General features: G+C 40.9%; 1 protein-coding gene across 14 annotated transcripts in view; it reads right to left on the bottom strand.

The window, feature by feature from the left end:
* dcc (DCC netrin 1 receptor) overlaps positions 1-19,879 on the bottom strand; it is a 482,450-nt gene that overhangs the window by 23,848 nt on the left and 438,723 nt on the right. For 6 of the 14 annotated variants that reach the window (XM_088435577.1, XM_088435578.1, XM_088435580.1 and 3 more), the window contains one exon: positions 12,589-12,642. The exons of 3 other annotated variants lie outside the window; for them this stretch is intronic. In XM_088435577.1, the coding sequence (XP_088291703.1) occupies positions 12,589-12,642 (54 nt within the window). Of the gene's footprint in view, positions 1-709; positions 5,402-5,544; positions 7,644-12,588; positions 12,643-19,879 lie in introns of those variants that run through there. 5 more of the 14 variants (XM_088435585.1, XM_088435591.1, XM_088435586.1 and 2 more) reach the window with 3 other exon arrangements.

The raw sequence follows: 19,879 nt of genomic DNA, 5'->3' as shown, positions 1-19,879 counted from the left end.
ATCTCTTGGTCATTCAAATTGAGAAAATGCTAAAATATTGCTGCTAGAAAGCTAATTTAGTTATAATGACTGTATGATTGAACCTTTAAAAGGATGAAGTGAAACTATTTACTCAAAGCAGCACATCTTCCAAATTTTCTGTTGTACATTGATGTTCTGGCTGAAATCAAGTAATTGTGTATGTGTGAGGGGTATAATCACAGTTTTAATTGGCCCTTTCACCATAGAGGCCACCAAATCTTTTTTGTCCCCGTTCCTATTCAGACACATTTACTTTCTTCTTGCTCATGATCACACTGATCCTGCCTCTTCTGTGGCATACTCCAAAATAAGACTATGCTGATAGTCCCCTTCTGGCAAACTTGACTTTGTAAATGTTTTTTTCCCCGTTACACCTTGTCCTCTTTGTAAAAATCATTGTCTTCCACATCAGGTTGAATTGTTCATAGGAGGTGGAGGGGGCTGTTAATTTAATTTATTTTCCCTTGTGATCTGAGTACCCCTTAATGGTAATCCCAATTCTTCAAAGTTTTATAGTACTACAGGACAAATTATAGGATTCACAGTCACTACAACACAAATTGCTAATATGTGAACCACAATCTACAAAATTCTGATTGAAATAAACATAAAATAGTGGTGACTGTATGTCCTCAGAAGAGACCATTTTGGTAACATTTTATAGTGTAACAAAATACACCTTGGAATATTTAAGGTTTAAACAACTTTAAGGTGATAAACAAAATCCAACAAAATACAATGAGCATATTTGTTTTTGTGTTTACTAAACAAAACATTGCAGAAATATGGTCATAAATAAAGAAAAAAATGACACAAATAACAATAATATATTAAATTTGATTATAAAAATTCTCCTGCTACCCTAAAGGAGCTTTACACAGTATAAAAAAATAAAAATAAAAAAATCAGCAGCGGTTTGTAATGAACTTCTGCTGCAGCAACATGTACCTCTCCAGTATCCAATTACTCAAACAGGGTGGGGTTGGGTACTAAAACTTAATATTTGAATGATAAATGGAAGGCTTCACATTATAAAATAGACAGGCATTCAATGTCAGCAACAAATAAAAAAGTATGATTGTTTTCCTAAAATGATTACAGAAACATATGAAATTGTCATAAATAATTACTTCGAGGCTACGGTTTTTCCTCCCAAAATTCCCATTCTGATAGGTTTAAAATTTCTGGCACGTTGCTAATCACTAAAACCCCAATCCCACTGAGGGGAAATATTAGCAAGGGCTGAAGGTATTGGATATTAAGTTCTCGTCAGGGTTCGTTCAAGGTTGAAAATGTTTGCCCTGGCGTTCACCTCTATTGTTGTGTCTTTTCTTGCACCAAGGAAAACGATTAAATATTACAATCATATCCCATCTATGCGGAGATGTTTGTGGGTGTTGTTAAAGGTCGCAAGTGCATGTTCAAGTCAGGAGTCATTCAAAGTTGCAAATGTTTACCAAACATTCTTTAACAGTTTTCCAACAGTTTTAAGTTTTTTTTTTCTTGTCACAAGACAATTTTGCTAAAAACATTTACAAAATTGAAGAACAATCCAGGTGTCTGGTAAACGTCTGCAACATTCTTGACAGAACCCTTGATGAGAATGCAACTTCCTTCATATACACATGCAAATGTTCGCCTATCATGGTAAAGGCTTTATCTGCCCTATCACCTTTTTGTTTGGATTTCACTTACCTTTGGACCCTTAAGTTCGTTTCAATGAAAACCATCCGACAGAGACTTTACAGTCATTTAGCGTATGAGTTCTATTGTTGTAAAAACAGCCAACAGAATGTACTTTTTGTGTTGTGCTTCAAAGTTTATATGATTCTGAAAGCTGAAAGCTGAAAAACCTGCATCCCAAAACTTCTGTGTCGACAAAATCAGATCAGATATATTTAGAAATAATGTCCTTTACTCCTTATAAACAAGAAAAATGGAACTAATTGAAATGCTCCAGAGCATGTGAACTTTGCATTGCTGCATATTTTGGGTTATGGTTGCTCACATTTACTATCTTAATTTTGATGCACATCAGCAATCAGTCATGTTCAAATGAAACTTTTGGCACGAGGTTCAGTAGAAAAAAGATATTGTTTTAGTGTTAAATTTTTTAACGATAAACACAATTAAAATCCAACTACCTTTCCGCTGCAGTCAAAGGCAGTGCCAGTGCACTCAGAACTTGAACACTTTAAATGTGAGTATCTTATAATACAGAAAGTAAGAGTCAACTAACACAAGCTATAGCTTTTTGTTTATAAAAGGAAGTAAGAATGGAATGAAAGAAAACTTCTTCATGGGTGAATATGATCAAATTGCCTTAGGCTTCTTGCAGATCCCATTCTTAATTGAAAAGCTCAAGTAATCAACTATCAAGCATGGAGTGTTGCAACCTATCTCCTAGCTTGTGTGGTTTTTCATAAACATTTTTTAACTCAAAATTCATCTTAAATGTAAACACACACAGTACCAGTCAAATGTTTGAGAACACCTTCAAATTCATATTGTCTCATATGAAGGGGTCAAGAAATTCAAATATTTAACTCTTGACAATGCACATCTGGAAAATGAAAATTATTGCTGGTTATGAAGTATCATTCACATCATAAATCTGACTGAGAAGTTTGCAATAGGTGTGCAAACCTGTTATCTGGGCAAATGGCCTTCTATGAAGGATCTGGACAAATATTTTTTTGGTTTCCCAACTGATTTGATCAATACAGCTTGATAATGTTGACAAATGAAGTATTAATCTGTAATTCAGGTACAACAAGTACTCAACAAGTGAGTAGACACAGACACCAATACCAAGTACTGATACCACTTGTATTTTTGATATTCAAAGCGTTCCTTGCCAAATCAGTAACAGAGCATTTTAAAGAGAAAACTAGCATTTCCAATGTAGCATTTTTTCTCAAAACCCCATGAAATTAATGGAAACTTCATCTTCAAATGTGTAATTTTTAACGTGTTAAAAAAACAGCTTTAATAGAAATGTTATACCATTATCTATCACAAGAACACACTTTAGATAAATTTAAAGTAGATTGAAACATCTGGCAGCAGTGACCCAAACTTTCAGCCTTCCTGTCAAATAAACTTCGCAACCAACTTATCTGTAAATGTGAATGCAGAACACATTTATTTATTTTTACAATGCTCAACCAAAGGTTGTCTGGCGGGAATTTTGAGAACAGAAAAAATAGACCCAAATAATGCAGCAAATTATTTTACCATACTCTTTCCAGACCTAGAGCTTTATTCAATGTCCATATATATAGATAGATATAGATTTTTTTGTTGTTAAATTACACATTTCTGCTTAGGTGTCAGACTGAGGAGAAGGGGAATGACTCAGAGGGGAATGTAAGCGCTCAGCTCACAGTGAATTCATCTCCCAGAGCAGGTTGATGAGTTTGATCCCAACACTGGCCGCATGTCTGCCATCTGTCACATTTCATCCCTGCATCCATTCTGCAGAAACGTTACGTTTCTATCGCCTCTGTCCCCGGGACTTTTCTCCACCAATGTAACTGCTCAGTGAACGTGAGCTTGAATCATAATGTTTGCAACGTCCTTATAATGAATTCGTAGGCTGGTTCCTCTGCACCCCATCCGCACATGCAAGCTACCTCTGAATATCAATGCAGCTTCTCACCCGGAGCGTGCTCAGTCTCCCGCAGGATTCTCTTTTTTTCATCCTACTGAGATAAAGGTCTGTAAATTACAATATGGAGAATGGGGTGACACAGTAAAATATGGAGCATACTGATGGCTTTTTTTCTTCACTTCACTTAATTAATAAATGTCTTGTCATTTTAAGTTGAGACCTTTTTTTTCCGCTTGAAGATTTGCATGAGAAAAAAAATCTACGCCTCAATTTGCTCAATTACACACTTAAGGTCGAAACTAATTTCATCCTCAAAGATTATTTGATGTTTTTAAAAAATGGCAGAATTTTAAAGACTTCTGCAAAAACTCACTCCTGCTGCCTTTTTTGTAGCGGTTGACAAATGATTTTTCATTGTTGCAACATTAGATTTGAAGCCAGCCTCTTAATGGGACGTCAAACATCATGACAACTGCTCATTTTGATGATGCGTCATGATTAATATGTTGTGGACTTGTGTCAAACTGAACAGAAACTGAAAAATACACTTTTTAAAATCTTCCATTATTTCAGGTTTGTATTCACTTTTCGTTTCCCCCCCTATTTTTTTTTTTTTTATAAAACCCTTGCCTCTCTGAGGTTAACTCAAGAAATAAGTGAAGCAATGTTTGTTTATATAATTCAAAATAAATACAAATGCATGAGAAGGCTCCCACTGAATATGTACTGAAAAACAAGTAAAAAATAAACACTTAGCATATGCACACTGCTCACTACTGTTTGGAATAAACCTTCGGCCCAATCACCCCATAATATTCAACTGACAGACTCGTGTTTGTAAAGTGAGACAAACACTTTTGCACAATTTCTACTAGCAACGGTCAGTACAAAACTGTGAGGGAAAATGCAAGCGTTGAATTTTAAAGGAAGGCTGCTATGAGTGTTCTATTTTTTTATTTTTTTTGCAACAACACTCATCCCATCAATTCAATTTTCTAGATTTTGTCTGGTTTGGCAGGACTTAAGGCTTGGTCAGGAGCAGTGATGGACGTGGAGTCGTATATATTATTCAGCGACCTCTTATGAGTGAAAAATTAAGATGAGTCTTATGTCCAGCTAGAGTTTCAGACTGATGGAAAATGGCGTAAAAAAAAAGTCAAATTGCCAAATGTGGTGTCTGAAGGTGGAATAATAGAGTATAAATAAATTATAAAAACAAAGAAGAAAAGGAACATGCTCCCAACATTAAGCATGAAAAATAATAGAGGTACGGTCCCAGTAACTGAGTTGTAGAAAACTCACTGGAGGAGAATCACAAGGAGCTTATAAATACCACAAAAAAGGGAAACAATAAAGATATTATAATTGTGTCTTCCTTTTTCTGTGATAAGTCTATCCTTGTTTGATTAATTCAAGGTGTTGGCATTGGGTTTTGCTTGTTTTGCAGTGTTAGGTTGAAAGGGCCAAAGATGTTTAAACCCATTGAGAAAGCCCCTCCACCATTGTCTGGTTCCTGGAGTTGATGACGTTGGATGTGATTTAATGCAGTACAAATGGAGGTCAGAGTCCCCAGTGGGATCTTCAAAGTCACTTGCTGCTGCTGTATGTGTACACACTGCCTGTGACATCAAAGCTTGAAGAAGGGCTCCTGCTCTGGGGCTGAGCGCTGGAAATGCTTTAGAAGGCAGAGCCGGTAATGGCATTGAGCTGCTTCATCAGTCCTTCTAAACTAGCCATCTGCTCCGAAAGGTCGTCTTGCTCATACACCTAAAAAACAACCCCCCCCCCCCAAAAAAAAAAAAAACAAACCAAAAAAAACCACAATAAGTACATGATTCTGGACCTAACACAAACTAATTTGTCGACAGAACTAGGGACATATTATATCAATTTAAAAAGTAGTACAGTAAATGAGAATCCTGATTCTTATGAGAATCACATTTTTGGGCACAACCCTATTGGACATCATTAGACATTAACAGAAAATAGAACCACATTAATAGAAATCAGAAAAACTGAAGATGGGTCACTGAAGAGGTTCTGTATTCTCTTGAGAATTGTTAAGCTATGACCAAAAGTGGTTGAGGCTGCCCTATTCAACAAAGTTTGATTCTTTTGAGCTTCAGTTATTACTGTTGATTTGCACAATGGAACACACCTCAAAAGTAAAATGACGCATTTTCAGTAAACTAATCAAAATTGAAAATGAAAATTGGAAAAAAAAAATCTTTTAAAATAATGTACAAGAAATGGCGGTAGCTCAAAAATGGATGAAATTACATCATTTTGAATGTTGCATAGTTTGGAGAAAAATGCATTTAAAATTTTGGCACATTCATTTTTCAAATATATATAACAACCAGTAACCTAAAAAAACAAATATTGACCTGAAAAATTATATAAACACCAGGAAGGAACATCAACATCTCAAAAGATGAAATTAGGCAAAAATGTTTTTTTGGCCTCAAAACAATTTTTCATTTAAGATTACCGGTACAATTAATTTCTCCAGCATCATCTGCCACAATTTGGTTTTTAATGCTGTTTATTGGTATAGTTAATAGACATTTGCAATAGCCAATCGAGTCATAACCTGGCCATTCTGAAGCCTCTCGTTGAACGTGACTTGATTGGATGCTCACTGCAGGGAGGCGGTGCTATCTTGATCAAATGTGTTTAACATTGAAAAAAGTTGTTAATCAAAGTTATTTAAAAAACAAACAAACATGTTGCTCAACCACCGTGTGTCAGAGAAATCTCAGAAAAGAAGACTAGGACAAGCCTAGCTGCTTAAACAGCAAAAAGAGTAACTCAGACCAGCCAAGATTGACTTTTCTATGCCGGCATAGGGAAAAAAGCTTGGGCAAATGTAACTCGTGGGTCTTCCAACGCTAGTTTTCCACTGCCCAGCCGTCCCCCCCTGGCTTTTATTGAGTAGAAGCATAGCAGATTACAAGACACAACAAAAGAGCCAGCCGGGCGCCACCGGCAGCTGGGCCAAGGTCCCGGCTCACACTTTCGTGCGTCAACAGTTCTATCTAAGGACAGGGTCAAGATGAACTAGGATTGCATAAATGGGTAACAATGAACTAAGCACATAATGATAACAACCTAATATATGATTCCCTTCACACCGTGTTGCTTGAGTGATCTGCACTAAAGGCGTAGCATAGAGCGAAGCCAGATCCACGGACATTTAGCAGAAAAAATGAAATCTACTCACTTTTTTAAAAACCCAGAATGGCTGAAGAGCAAAATGGAAGACGCGACATTCAGTATTGGCGTCCATGTCAATGGAAAAGTATTTATTATTGGAAATGAAACGCACAGACAAACTACAAGCAAGCCATTGAAGTCTTTCTGAGGAAAAAAGAATGGATTTTGTATTGAAATACAGTCGACCACGGTGTTACAGCGTCCCTGGCTTACGTTTTTTCATGTTGCAATGTGGAATACTGAGTTTTTTCGTCCCCTCGTTATGGTATTTTCCCGGTTTTGCGACCAAAAACAACTGTCATGACCCAAGGGGCTTAACTGTATTTGTGTTGTTTTGTCTCCATCTGCAATCATTTTTAGGTAATTGCACTTATTTTCTGTCAATGCCTCCATACAATGCGTCCCTACAATGCTGGTCTGCTATTGGACGGCATCTCCTCGCGGAGTGGTTACAAAACCGTATTTATAGTGCATTTTACTGCTTGAAAGGGTTAGCCATGGGTCCCAAGATTGCTAGTGATGTTAAAGAGAGAAGTAAGAAAATGATTATATGAAAATGAAGCTGGAGATAATCAAGAAATACAAAGTTATCCTAGCCTAGGCAACCCTTACTCGGGAATATGGGCATAACAAGCGCCACTCAAATGTACAGTAAATAAATCCTTTCTATTTTTTTATTTATGATTTTTTTCTGATTGTATACATGTATATGATATAGATGTATATGCCTTCGGGATCTTCTGGTAAACAGCAGACTTCATTTTTCCATCGATCATAACAAGTTGTACTGGTCCTGTGGAAGCAAAAGAGTCCCAGACCATCACACTGCCATCACCATGTATATGATATTCATATTACATATACATAGCTGTCATGGTTTTTTGGATTTTGGGTTATGGGTTTATTTTGAGGGGTTTCTGTTCTTTTCTGTTTATATAGTTCCTGCTTCTGCTCCTCTCGTGTCTCCCTGCGTTAGTTTTGATTTAGTCCACCAGTCCGTGTTACCTGCTTCTCATGTGTCCTCCAATCCGGTTCTCCTGCCTATTGTTCCCTGCCCAGCTGCCGTGCGTCTGTCTGATTAGTGTGTTTGTATTTAAGCCGAGTTTTCGTGACAGCCCGTGTCGAATTACTGTCGTACAGTCTTGTCTCTCCCGTCCGTCAGCCCCGTGTTTTCCTGCCAGCCTGCCCGTTAGTGTTTATTTTCTGGTTTGCCAGCCTGCCTGCTCCCTTTTGTTAAGAGTTTTTGCTGTCCTGTTTTCATCGATTTTGTTTTTGCCTGCCATTTGGTCAAATAAACATGGATTATGGCATGCATTCCCTGTCTCGACGCCCTCCTGCTTTTGGGTCCTCCACCTTCGCAACCACGCCAGCCTACCTCCCTGCATCATACCCCCGTGACACATAGCATTATACTATGTTGGTAACAATTTTTAATATGTATATACAATTTTGATGTTTTTACCTGGGTTTCTAAACACATTAGCTATTTAACAATAGTTTGGATTGCCCGTCATACGGTGAATTCGCCTTACGAGCCCAACCGCGGAACAGATTAATCTCGTAACACAGGGGCCCACTGTAAGTGGAGGACAGCCATTTTGGTGAGTCAAGTATTTGGTTTATTTATTTTTTATTTTTAATATGTTTTTTGTCATTTTATTTCATTCATATTCAATAAGTGAAAAAGAAATAAAATTATGTTCTTATATTAAACTGTGATTTGTAATTTAGCATACAATCTTGGCTTGCCTACTCTTGGTGGACCATAAACTTCGTGGACAAAAAATTTTAAATCATTATTAATTATTTTCAGTTTGGACAGTATTACAAGTTTTAATTGCTGAATGCGGGTTTATTGATGTTTAAATGCTCTGGAAAATAGCCTGTGTAGCCCAGTAATGCATACATGTGCTTCTGAGTGGTTTTTATTTATTATATTATTTAATGATTAAATACGATTAAATTTTAATCGAATCCCTGAAGGTGTAAGTTCTTAATTGGTCACTTTATCAACATATATACCGTAACTCTTTGATGGAATTACATTTGAGACTTGGGACTTTTTGGCGGCTCTGAAATGAAAGTGGTGACATTCCAGTGGTTGTTCTTATAAATCCATATAAATCCAAAAATAGACATTTCAAATAATGGACTTGGAAGTGTTAGTGGAAGAGGCAAACTTACTGCGTTATGATAAACAAATCTATATTCAACTATAGAAAAGCTATTCTCTATTCGTCTGTTAACTAGTGGGTGTGACGGATGTATTTGCCCATCTTGCGCAATATTGCAATTAAGTCAAGTCAAAGTCAATTTTCTTGTCAATTTCTTCACATGTGCTTAACATACAAAGGAATCGAAAAAATTTTTTCACTATCCTCTGCGTTTTACATGTACAATAACAAAGTGCAGGTGCGCAAGACGAGACAATCCTAAAAACTAGATTCTTATCAATAGTAACGTGCAGTATGTTAGGGCTACTTTGCCTAGAGTTGCTAAACTAAAAACTAAAACTAAAAACAAAAAACAGGAATGGCAAGAGTACCCCAAGACAAGACTTAAGTAGCAGCGTATGACAAGACAATCCAACAGTACGAGACAAAGCAAGACAACTCTGATGGTGGTTGTCCCAGCTGTGTGCATTTGAGGTACTTGTCATAGTTCTAAGTCTAATCGCTAGTGCAATAGATGTATAATTATGAATAAATATGGCAGCAGCAAGTCAGTGCAAAAACTTGCAAGTGCATGAGCAAAGTTTGAGCTTGGGGGGCGGGGGGGTCCAATGACCTAAACTTCGTCTGCCAGCTAGGTGTTTCTTCTGGCTGGGGCTGAGTGTGGGAAGGAGGAGGGGAGAGAGAAAGAGTTCAGCAGTCTCACGGCCTGGTGGATAAAGTTGTTCCTGAGTCCGGTGGGGCGGCAGCGGAGTCTCCTGTACATCGTTCCAGAGGGCAGGAGGCTGAACAAACTGTGTGCTTGTATCTGTGACAATCCTGATGGCTTTGCAGCTGAGGTGGGTGGTGTACAGGTCTCGCAGGGAGGGGAGTGGAGCACCAATAATCCTCTCAGCTGTCCTCACGGTGCATTGTAGAGCCTTCCTGTTTAGTCAGTGCAGGTCCCGCCCTACACAGTGATGCAGCTGGTGAGGATGCTTTCGATGGTTCCTCTGTAGAATGTGGTCATGATGGGTGGGGCCGCACTTGCCCGCTTCAGTTTGCGCAGGAAGTAGAGACGCTGCTGTGCTTTCTTGGCCAGAGAAGCAGTGTTGGTGGTCCAGGAGAGGTCATCGCTGATGTGCAGCCCCAGGAACTTGGTGCTGCTCACCCTCTCCACTGCAGCACCATCGATGGTCAGTGGGGGGTGTTGGGTGTGGCCTTTCTGGAAGCTGACAACCATCTCTTTGGTCTTGCTAATGTTTAGCAAGTCGTGTGTCAATAGGGTGAAGAGGAGGGGGCTGAGTACACAGCCTTGTGGGCCCCCCGTGCTCAGGGTGATCCTGCCTGAGATGTTGTTGCCAACACGCACTACCTGAGGCCTCTGGCTAAGGAGTTCCAGCAGCCAGTTGCAGAGTGAGGTGCTGAGGCCCAGTTTGTCCAGTTTACAGGTGAGTTGTTGTGGTATTATGGTGATGAACGCTGAGCTGACGTCTATGAACAGCATTCTCACATATGAGTACAGAAGTAGAAGGGGCGCACTTCACGATCATGAATTCCTCCAGAGCTGAGCAGTTTTTGTATACTACAGTGGCAACACACATGCTGCCACCGTGCGACTTCCCCCCCCTCTGCGAGAGCCCTGTCGGATCTGTAGCATGTTAGCTGATCTAGTTTTATAGCGGAGTCTAGAATGTTACTATTTAGCCATGTTTCAGTGAAAACTAACACACAACAGTCACTCAATTTTCGGTTTGCTGATCTCAGAAGTCGGATATATCCATTTTGTTGTCCAGTGATCAAACGTTCGCCAAAAAGATAGATGGGCTGGCCGGGGGAGTTGGGTTAGCCTCTAGCCTAACTCGGATACCTCCACGCTTGCCCCGCTTCCTCGTCCTGGCGCACCGCTTCCGGCGCCTCCTTTCCAGGGGAGGGGTAGCAGGCAAGTCCGGTGAATTAGCAGGCCGGCGTAGCAGCCCTCAGTTCCCTTAGCGAGTTCTCCAGTTCCGTGTTTATAACATGCAGCATCAGATTTAGCCAGAACTTGGACAAGAACTCCATGAGGTGTTAGATGTGCTGAAAGGCTACAAACAGTTTCGAATATAACTGATCCAATTGGGACTGGGAGCAGCTGAATGTAATAATAAAGCCAAGTCGGATGTTTCACACAACCAACAATAACTGTAACAGAACCACCAACATTAACATTAGCAGAACTGCACTGGGAAAGCGCAGAACCAAATGACACAATACGGCATAAGAAATGTTTGAGCAGAACCAAATGACACAATACAGCATAAGAAATGTTTGAGCGTACACTTCTTTGTTTTGCATCTCAACACAAATGTGAAGTCCCAAACAATTGGGCATTTTACCTTGATAGTTAACTACAACTCAGTTTTAGCAGTTACATATGTTCAGAACTTTGACATTTTGTTTCATAATAGTATAAAAAAAATAGGTATGACAAGTGTCAGTTTGATTTTATTTCATTTTATTTTATTGTTAGACACGTGGGGGATCGTTTTAAACGTTGTATTTGTTGTCTTTGTATATGAAATAGGTTGTGAAGGCCAGTACTTTTCGTTTTATTTTACCTGTCTAAGATTCACACAAACGACCACATGGGTGTTTTTTTTCAGTATTATACTCAGCTAATGTACATTTAACCTTTCACATATACCCTGAGTGGAGCGACAAAAGATCATACAGTCTCTAGTCACCGTCATATGGTCCACTTCTAATGGAAATAACAGCTCATGTAAAAATGTTATGAAGCCCAGTTACTTTTTTATCGGTTACTGATCCGAAATTCCTTATCGATTGGACAAAATAGCCATTCATATTGTTACTGATTGCCAGCTGACCTGGGTTAACTTTAGCTGTGAGGGCAGGAGCGGATTACAGCTCCTGCCCTCATTGGTCGATGTCATGCCGGGAGCCAATCATGTGTTTTATATGATCTTATTAATCGATAACTAACTAACTATCTAATAAATCTAACAGCAGAATTGAGTGTCAAGTGTCAAGGTGTTGGTTTAAGTCGCTATTTCTAAAATGCATAGTTTGGCAAAACAGGAAAATAATCCAATAGTTCTTCATAGTTTTCATTGTATGCAGTCAAGATAATGCACAAGCAACATATCTATGTTTATAATATATTTAAAGTAATCCCGAATATGCAATGAGTGCTTGGGAAAGAGGGAGGGGCGGGATGGCCATTGCATCAGAGTCATACATTTAGAGCAAAGTATGAAACCAATTATTATTGTGGTGAATGACATGAAAAGAAGTGCTTTATAGACAGTAAAAATTAAGAAGTGCAAATGATGTCTCTTTGTGTCATGACATTATCCTTGTGTCGCAGGCTTAATCATGGTAATACCTTGAAACATAACCCTCTTTGTTCACGCATGTAAACAGCTATTATGGTTTGGAACACAAATTTTGACATTAACCTGACTTTAACCCAAATGGCAAATGCATGTAAATTGACTGATGACAAGCTCAGGATTTAATCTCCTTTTTTTTTGCTGCTGATCAAACTTATTATGTTCACTTATCGGGGAAAATTGGTGTGGTACTTACTTGAGGGCCTATTTCTGAAAAGCACCGCTTGCCACTGGGTGCATCCAAACGTTTCTACATACAATAAGGAAACACAATTGTAAAAATTATAAGCAGGGAGCATAATGTAGGGTTCATACTGTACAAATTCAGAATTCTAAAATTCCATACTTTTCCATACCCTTACCCACAGATCTACTTATCCATGTATTATATGTATATATTATATATGATTATATATGATTTTAAAAGGGAAATAAGTGTCAAATTAGAATATATGCAGTCCTGTGAAAACGGATTTAACCCCTTGCTGAATTTTGTTTTGCATATTTGTCAGTCACAAATGTTTCAAATGAATTTCAATATCACAGAGACAACACATGGATGTATAAAATGCCATTGTCAGGGCCATTATCTACAAATGGAGACTGTTGGGAACAGCCAAAAACCTTCCCAGGGGTGGTCTACCAACAGAAATTTCTTCCAGAGTACAACCATGTCTCATTCAGGAGGTCATGAACTGAAGAATGTTGAGCTCAGTTAAGGTCAGTGTTCACAACTTCACCATAAGAAAGACACTAACCAAAAATGGCATCCATTATATGGTTCCCAAGCGAAAACCACAGCTGTCATAAAATAAGACAAAGACCGTGCCAAAAAGACTTGACGATCCTCAAGACTTTTGGCTAAACTTTCTGTCGACTTATGAGTCAAAAATTGACCTTTTTGGAAGGTTTGCAACCCTTTATGTACGGTGGACAAATGGCACAACATTTGATAAAAAGAAAACGATTCCAACTATAAAGCATGGTGATGGCAGTGTGATGGTCTGGGACTCTTTTGCTTCTTCAGGACCAGTACAACTTGCTATGATCGATGGAAAATGAAGTCTGTTGTTTACCAGAAGATCACGAAGGAAAAGGTCCAACCAAAAGTTTGTGCCCCCAAATTCAAGTGATCTTATATCATACAGAAAGACACGATCCAAAACACAGAAGCAATTCTACCAAAGAATGACACAAAAAGAGAAAATTAAGGTTTTGGAGCGGCCCTCAAAAAGTCAAGATTTTAATTCAATTGAGCGATTCGATTGAAATAGTGGGGTGTGACTGTAAACTTGAAAATGCTCCAATACGACAGTTAAAACGACAGCGTTAAAACAATTCATTAAAAAAAGAATGATTCGAAGTTGCTTCACAGCGGTGTGAAAGAGTCATCCTCAATTATTGCAAACGTTTGATTTCAGTTATTGCTGCCAAAAGTGTCACAACTTGCTATTAGGTTCCTGGAGCAAATACATACTGTACCTTTTCACAGAGGGTCAGATAGGTTTGTAGTTTTTCAACCCTTGGTTAATTAAAATCATTATTTAAAAAGTGTATTTTGTTTATGTAAAAAAACACTCGAATACCAGACTCAGAGGACCAGACAAAAAAAACACGTGAAAACATCAACAGTTTGACAGTAAAACAAAAGACAGACAAGAATAGAAAGGAAACAAGAAGCTAAATACACAATTCCAGAATACTTTCATTTTCACTTTTCATTTTCTGGGAGCAATCATATTTACTATCTACTGTATAGTTCTTAGAATTAAGTATCACACATACTCTTGCATTGTGTGTGTGTTTGTGTGTGTGTGTGTGCGTGTGTGTGTGTGTGTGTGTGTGTGTGCGGGTGTGTGTGTGCGGGTGTGTGTGTGTGTGTGTGTCACAGTCTGTGTTAAACTCACTGGGAATGTGTTTAATAAAGTGCAGAGAGATGATGGGAATAGATCAATTGCAGATATAGAGTGGCAGAAGAAAAAGCTGCTAACCTTTAACACTTCCGCTTTCCCCACTAATAGTTCAACACATTTTCTTTTATGACATCTATCACTTCACTGCTTCTCCCTCACATTTTTATAACCCCTTTGTTTTTCTCTTCTGTGTTTGTATCTGTCCATCTTGAAGAATCCCTCTACTTCTGTTACCATGTTAACACTCATTTTGTCTTGAATCCCTCCATTCTGTCACCAACTTCTCTATTCCCTTATTGCTGGACTTTACTGTCTCGTCCTTTTTACACCATTTTCTGGCCTTCCCTTTTTGTCATCATGGCAACCACTTCTCCTGTCTATAGTCATTGAGTAGATATTATGTTCTGGGTGGCGTTTTGTTGCGTTTCACATGGTGTTGGGGTTTTCTGGGTTTTTGTTGGGTTTTGATTTGTCTTTTCACATTCTGGGTTGTCACTGATTCTGGTCATTTGTTCATGTTTATGTTTTCCTAGTTACTGTGATTGCATCCAACTATCTGCGTTAACCCGCTTCACTTGTGTTAGCCAATCAGCTCCCTGTTCCCGTTGTGTCTTGTCCAGGTGTTCCGTGTTGTCTCGTCCGTTTTGAGTGTATTTAGTTTCTTGTTTTGTTTCAGTTCTTGTTAGGTCATTGTTCAAGTGTTATCAGTCTTCATTAATTGTATTTTGATGTTCTGCCGAGTTTATCATTTAAGTTTTTTTGTAGATAGTTATTTCTGAGTTTTTGTTGTTACTTTGTACGCTGTTGTCAGCCTTGTTTTCTTTCTTCATATTCTTTTTTTTTTGGAGGGCAACCTGGCTACCTGCCTCCATCCATATGGGTCCACAATCTTCTACCACCTCACCCACCAGGTTGAGTCATGACAGATATAAATATTTATCAACTTTTGAGAATACAGCATCCCTTCATCTGGTTATTTTCTAATATAAACTTCCCCATGTTCCTCCCTTCATTTTTTCTCACCCTTTATGTCTACATCTCTTTGATTTGATATAGATCTTGATACATAGGGTATTATGAAGCAAAAAAAAAAAATTGGATTGATTGTTGAAAAAGGTCTCCTAGGACCAAACAAACCATGTTAACTGAATTAAAGAAGAACCAATTCATCATCAGCAACACCAAACTGATTTATACCTGGAGTCTATTTCATAATATCTAAGTGAGGGATGATAATTGTAGCAGAAGGAATTCAACCACCTGTAGGCTGCCTAGTAAATATGCAGGACAGCCACAAATATCTTGGAATTCCACAGGCGAGTAAGTTCAAAGTTCAAAGTCAAGTTTATTGTCAATTTCTTCACATGTGCTTAACATACAAAGGAATCGAAATAGCGTTTCTCACTATCCTCTGCGTTTTACATGTACAATAACAAAGTGCAGGTGCACTTTGAGACAAACCTAAAAACTAGATACTTATCTATAGTAATGTAAAGTGCAGTATGTTTGATCTACTTTGCCTAGTGTTGCTAAACTACTAAACAACTAACAACTAAAACTGAAAACTGAATACAAAAAAAACCAGGTATGGCAAAAGTATCCCAAGACAGGACATAAGTAGCAGCATATGACAGGACAATCCAACAGTACGAGACAAGGCAGGACAACTCTGGCTGTGGTTGTCCCAGTTGTGTGCATTTGAGGTAGTTGTTATAGTTCTAAGTGTAATCGCTAGTGCAATAGAAGTATAATTATAAATAAACATGGCAGCATCAAGTCTGTGCAAATTTTGCAAGTGCATGAGTAAAGTTTGAGTTTAGGTGGGGGGGCCAGCTAGGTGTTTCTTCTGGCTGGGGCTGAATGTGAGAGAGAGGAGTGGAGAGAGAGAGAGAGAGAGTTCAGCAGTTTCACGGATGGGAGGGGGGGAGGGGGGGGAGTTCAGCAGTCTCACGGCCTGGTGGATGAAGCTGTTCCTGAGTCGGGTGGTGCGGGAGCGGAGGCTCCTGTACCTCTTTCCGGAGGGCAGGAGGCTGAAGAGACTGTGTGCAGGGTGGCTTGTATCGGTGACAATCGTGACGGCTTTGCGGCCAAGGTGGGTGGTGTACAGGTCTTGCAGGGAGGGGAGCGGAGTACCAATAATCCTCTCAGCTGTCCTCACGATGCGTTGTAGAGCCTTCCTGTTGTAGTCGGTGCAGCTCCCGCCCCACACAGTGATGCAGCTGGTGAGGATGCTTTCGATGGTTCCTCTGTAGAATGTGGTCATGATGGGCGGCGCGGCACTTGCCCGCTTCAGTTTGCGCAGGAAGTAGAGACGCCGCTGTGCTTTCTTGGCCAGAGATGCAGTGTTGGTGGTCGAGGAGAGGTCATCGCTGATGTGCACCCCAGGAACTTGGTGCTGCTCACCCTCTCCACTGCAGCACCATCGATGGTCAGCGGGGGGTGTTGGGTGCGGCCTCTCTGGAAGCTGACGACCATCTCTTTGGTTTTGCTGATGTTTAGCAGGAGATTGTTGTCTTTACACCATCCGGTCAGAAGCTCCACTTCTTTCCTGTAGTGGGTCTCGTCGCCGTTGGAGATGAGACCCACCAGTGTTGTGTCGTCAGCAAACTTCACGAGGTGGTTGGAGCTGTGAGTTACTGTGCAATCGTGTGTTAGTAGGGTGAAGAGGAGGGGGCTGAGCACACAGCCTTGTGGGGCCCCCGTGCTCAGGGTGATCCTGCCTGAGATGTTGTTGCCAACTCGCACCGCCTGAGGCCTCTGGCTGAGGAAATCCAGCAGCCAGTTGCAGAGTGAGGTGCTGAGGCCCAGTTTGTCCAGTTTGCAGGTGAGCTGTTGGGGTATTATGGTGTTGAACGCTGAGCTGAAGTCTATGAACAGCATTCTCACATACGAGTCTTTCTTGTCCAGGTGGGTGAGTGCCGGGTGGAGGGCAGAGCAGATTGCGTCGTCTGTGGACCGCTTTGCCCTGTAGGCGAACTGATACGGGTCCAGGCTGGGGGGCAGGATGGATTTTATGTGTGACAGAACTAGTCGTTCAAAGCACTTCATGATGATGGGTGTCAGTGCCACCGGACGATAGTCGTTGAAGCAGGATGGGGAGGATTTCTTTGGCACAGGTATGATGGTGGCAGCTTTGAAGCCTGATAGCACAATGGCTTGCCTCAGGGAGGTGTTAAAGATGTCTGTAAAAACATCTTTCAGCTCCTCTGCACAGTCTTTCAGCACCCTGCCAGGGATGTTGTCTGGACCTGCTGCTTTCCGGGTGTTGATGGCGGAGAGTGTCCTCTTCACGCTGGCAGCAGACAGGCACAGAGGCTGGTCGTGCGAAGGTGGTGGTGTTTTGTGTGGGAAGGTGATGTTCTGTTCCTCAAAGCGTGCAAAGAAACTGTTTAGGTTGTTGAGCAGAGTGATGTCGCTCTCACAGCTTTGTGGTGCAGGTTTGTAGTCTGTGATAGCCTGAATGCCCTGCCATAGGCTGTGTGCATTCTTGCTGTCCTTGAAGTGAGAAGTTATCTTGTTTGTGTATTCTTGTTTGGCTTCCCTGATGCCACGGGACAGGTTGGCTCTCGCTGTTCTCAGGGCTGATTTCTCCCCAGCTTTGAAGGCCTTGTCTCTGGCCCTCAACAGCCTGTGGACATCTCCTGTTAGCCATGGCTTCTGGTTGGCCCGTGTGGTGATCCTCTTGATGTGGGTCACGTCGTCCATGCATTTGGTGATGTAGGAGGTCACCGTGTCTGTGTACTCCTCAATATCTGTGATGCCGTTGTAGGTGGCTGCTTCCTTAAAAATTTCCCAGTCTGTTGACTCAAAGCAGTCCTGTAGGGCTGAGGTCGCCTCCTGTGGCCACACCCTTACTTCTTTCAGTGCAGGTTTGATGGCTTTCACTCTTGGTCTGTATGCCGGCATTAGCATAATAGTGAGGTGGTCAGAGGCGCCGATGTGGGGGAGGGGGGTGGCTTTGTATGCTCCTTTGTGCTGAGTGTAAACACAGTCCAAAATGTTATGTCCTCTTGTTGCAAAGTGGATTTGTTGATGAAACATCGGGAGAACAGTTTTGAGATCAGCATGGTTGAAATCCCCCGCAAGGATGATGAAGCCGTCTGGTTGCGCTGTTTGTTGTTCACTGATGGCCTGGTACAGTTCGTTCAGCGCCGCACTTCTGTTGCTGTTGTTAGTTGGGGGGATATAAGTAGCGACCAGCAGTATTGAACTTATCTCCCTTGGCAAGTAGAAGGGGCGACACTTCACGATCATGAATTCCGCCAGAGGTGAGCAGTGTTTGTATACTACAGTGGCATCCCGGCACCACGCTTCGCGGATGTAAACACACACGCCGCCACCGTGCGACTTCCCTCCCTCTGCAAGAGCCCTGTCGGATCTGTAGCATGTTAGCTGCTCTAGATGTATAGCGGAGTCCGGAATGTTACTATTTAGCCAGGTTTCCGTGAAAACTAATACACAACAGTCACTCACTTTTCGGTTTGCTGATCTCAGAAGTCGGATATCGTCCATTTTGTTGTCCAGTGAAGGAACGTTCGCCAAAAGGATAGATGGTATGGCCGGGCGAGTTGGGTTAGCCTCTAGCCTAGCTCGAATACCTCCGCACTTGCCCCGCTTCCTCGTCCTGGCGCACCGCTTCCGACGCCTCCTTTCCGGGGGAGGGGTAGCAGGCGAGTCCGGTGAATTAGCAGGCCGGCGTAGCAGTCCCAATTTCCTTAGCGAGTTCTCCAGTTCCGCGTTTAAAAGTTGGCAAATGTTAATTCTCCGGATTTGTAGGAAGACCCGTCGACTGTACCCGTATTTTGGCGTAAACTGACCGGAAAAACTTTCAGACAAACACTTGTTTGATGAACAAAACAACGCATTGTCGGAAGAGCGAGTGGCCGCTGCGTCTACACGCGCCGCCATCTTGTGATTATTTTGTAACAATCATGAGGTGAGTGCAGAACGCGCAATGGCCAAATATTAAAAGAGGATGAAGCAGATCCTGACTAGTCAGCTAACCGGCAGGAATAAGATCCAACCCAAATTGTACTGCCCCTCTGTTGATGTGAGTGAGCTGGTGTCCCTTCATTTTAGACATCTTGGGAGGAATAAAATCCAGGATGTCTGGTCATCGACTGTGTATAAGCTAGATGTCCAGGGAACCAAGGAAATAGGGAGAGAAAAATACCCCTATGAGACTGACGGTCTTTGAGTTGTTGCGTAACGTTAACGTTGGTTGATGTTCCAATGTTGTCATTTTGAATGCCATCGTGCTTCGGAAAAGCTCAAGGTAATTAATAAATGTGTGCACAATACGCGGGGATGGGATAAATTTTCACTGATGGTGTGGAACTTAAATGATGTTTGTACAGTGGAAGCTGGTCTGGAGAGATTGACTGTGGCTTTGCTGCTGGTTGTGTGTGTGTGTGCACCGGCTCAGCATGAGTAATTTTGAACTGTTAAATGCGTCATAGATTTTCAGTATATTTGAGTAAATTTGAAATATTATTGTTCATGCTGTTTGGAGATTGTCTGTGTTGCCTTCTGCATGTATCTGTGAACATTACTGGTGAACATTACTGAGTAAGT

Source organism: Hippichthys cyanospilos, chromosome 15 (assembly GCF_059441005.1).
Source record: "Hippichthys cyanospilos isolate Australia breed blue-spotted pipefish chromosome 15, RoL_Hcya_1.0, whole genome shotgun sequence".
In the NCBI taxonomy this organism is placed as follows: domain Eukaryota; kingdom Metazoa; phylum Chordata; class Actinopteri; order Syngnathiformes; family Syngnathidae; genus Hippichthys; species Hippichthys cyanospilos.
The sequence above is the reverse complement of the archived record's forward strand: the minus strand, read 5'-3'. Positions and strand labels throughout refer to the sequence as shown.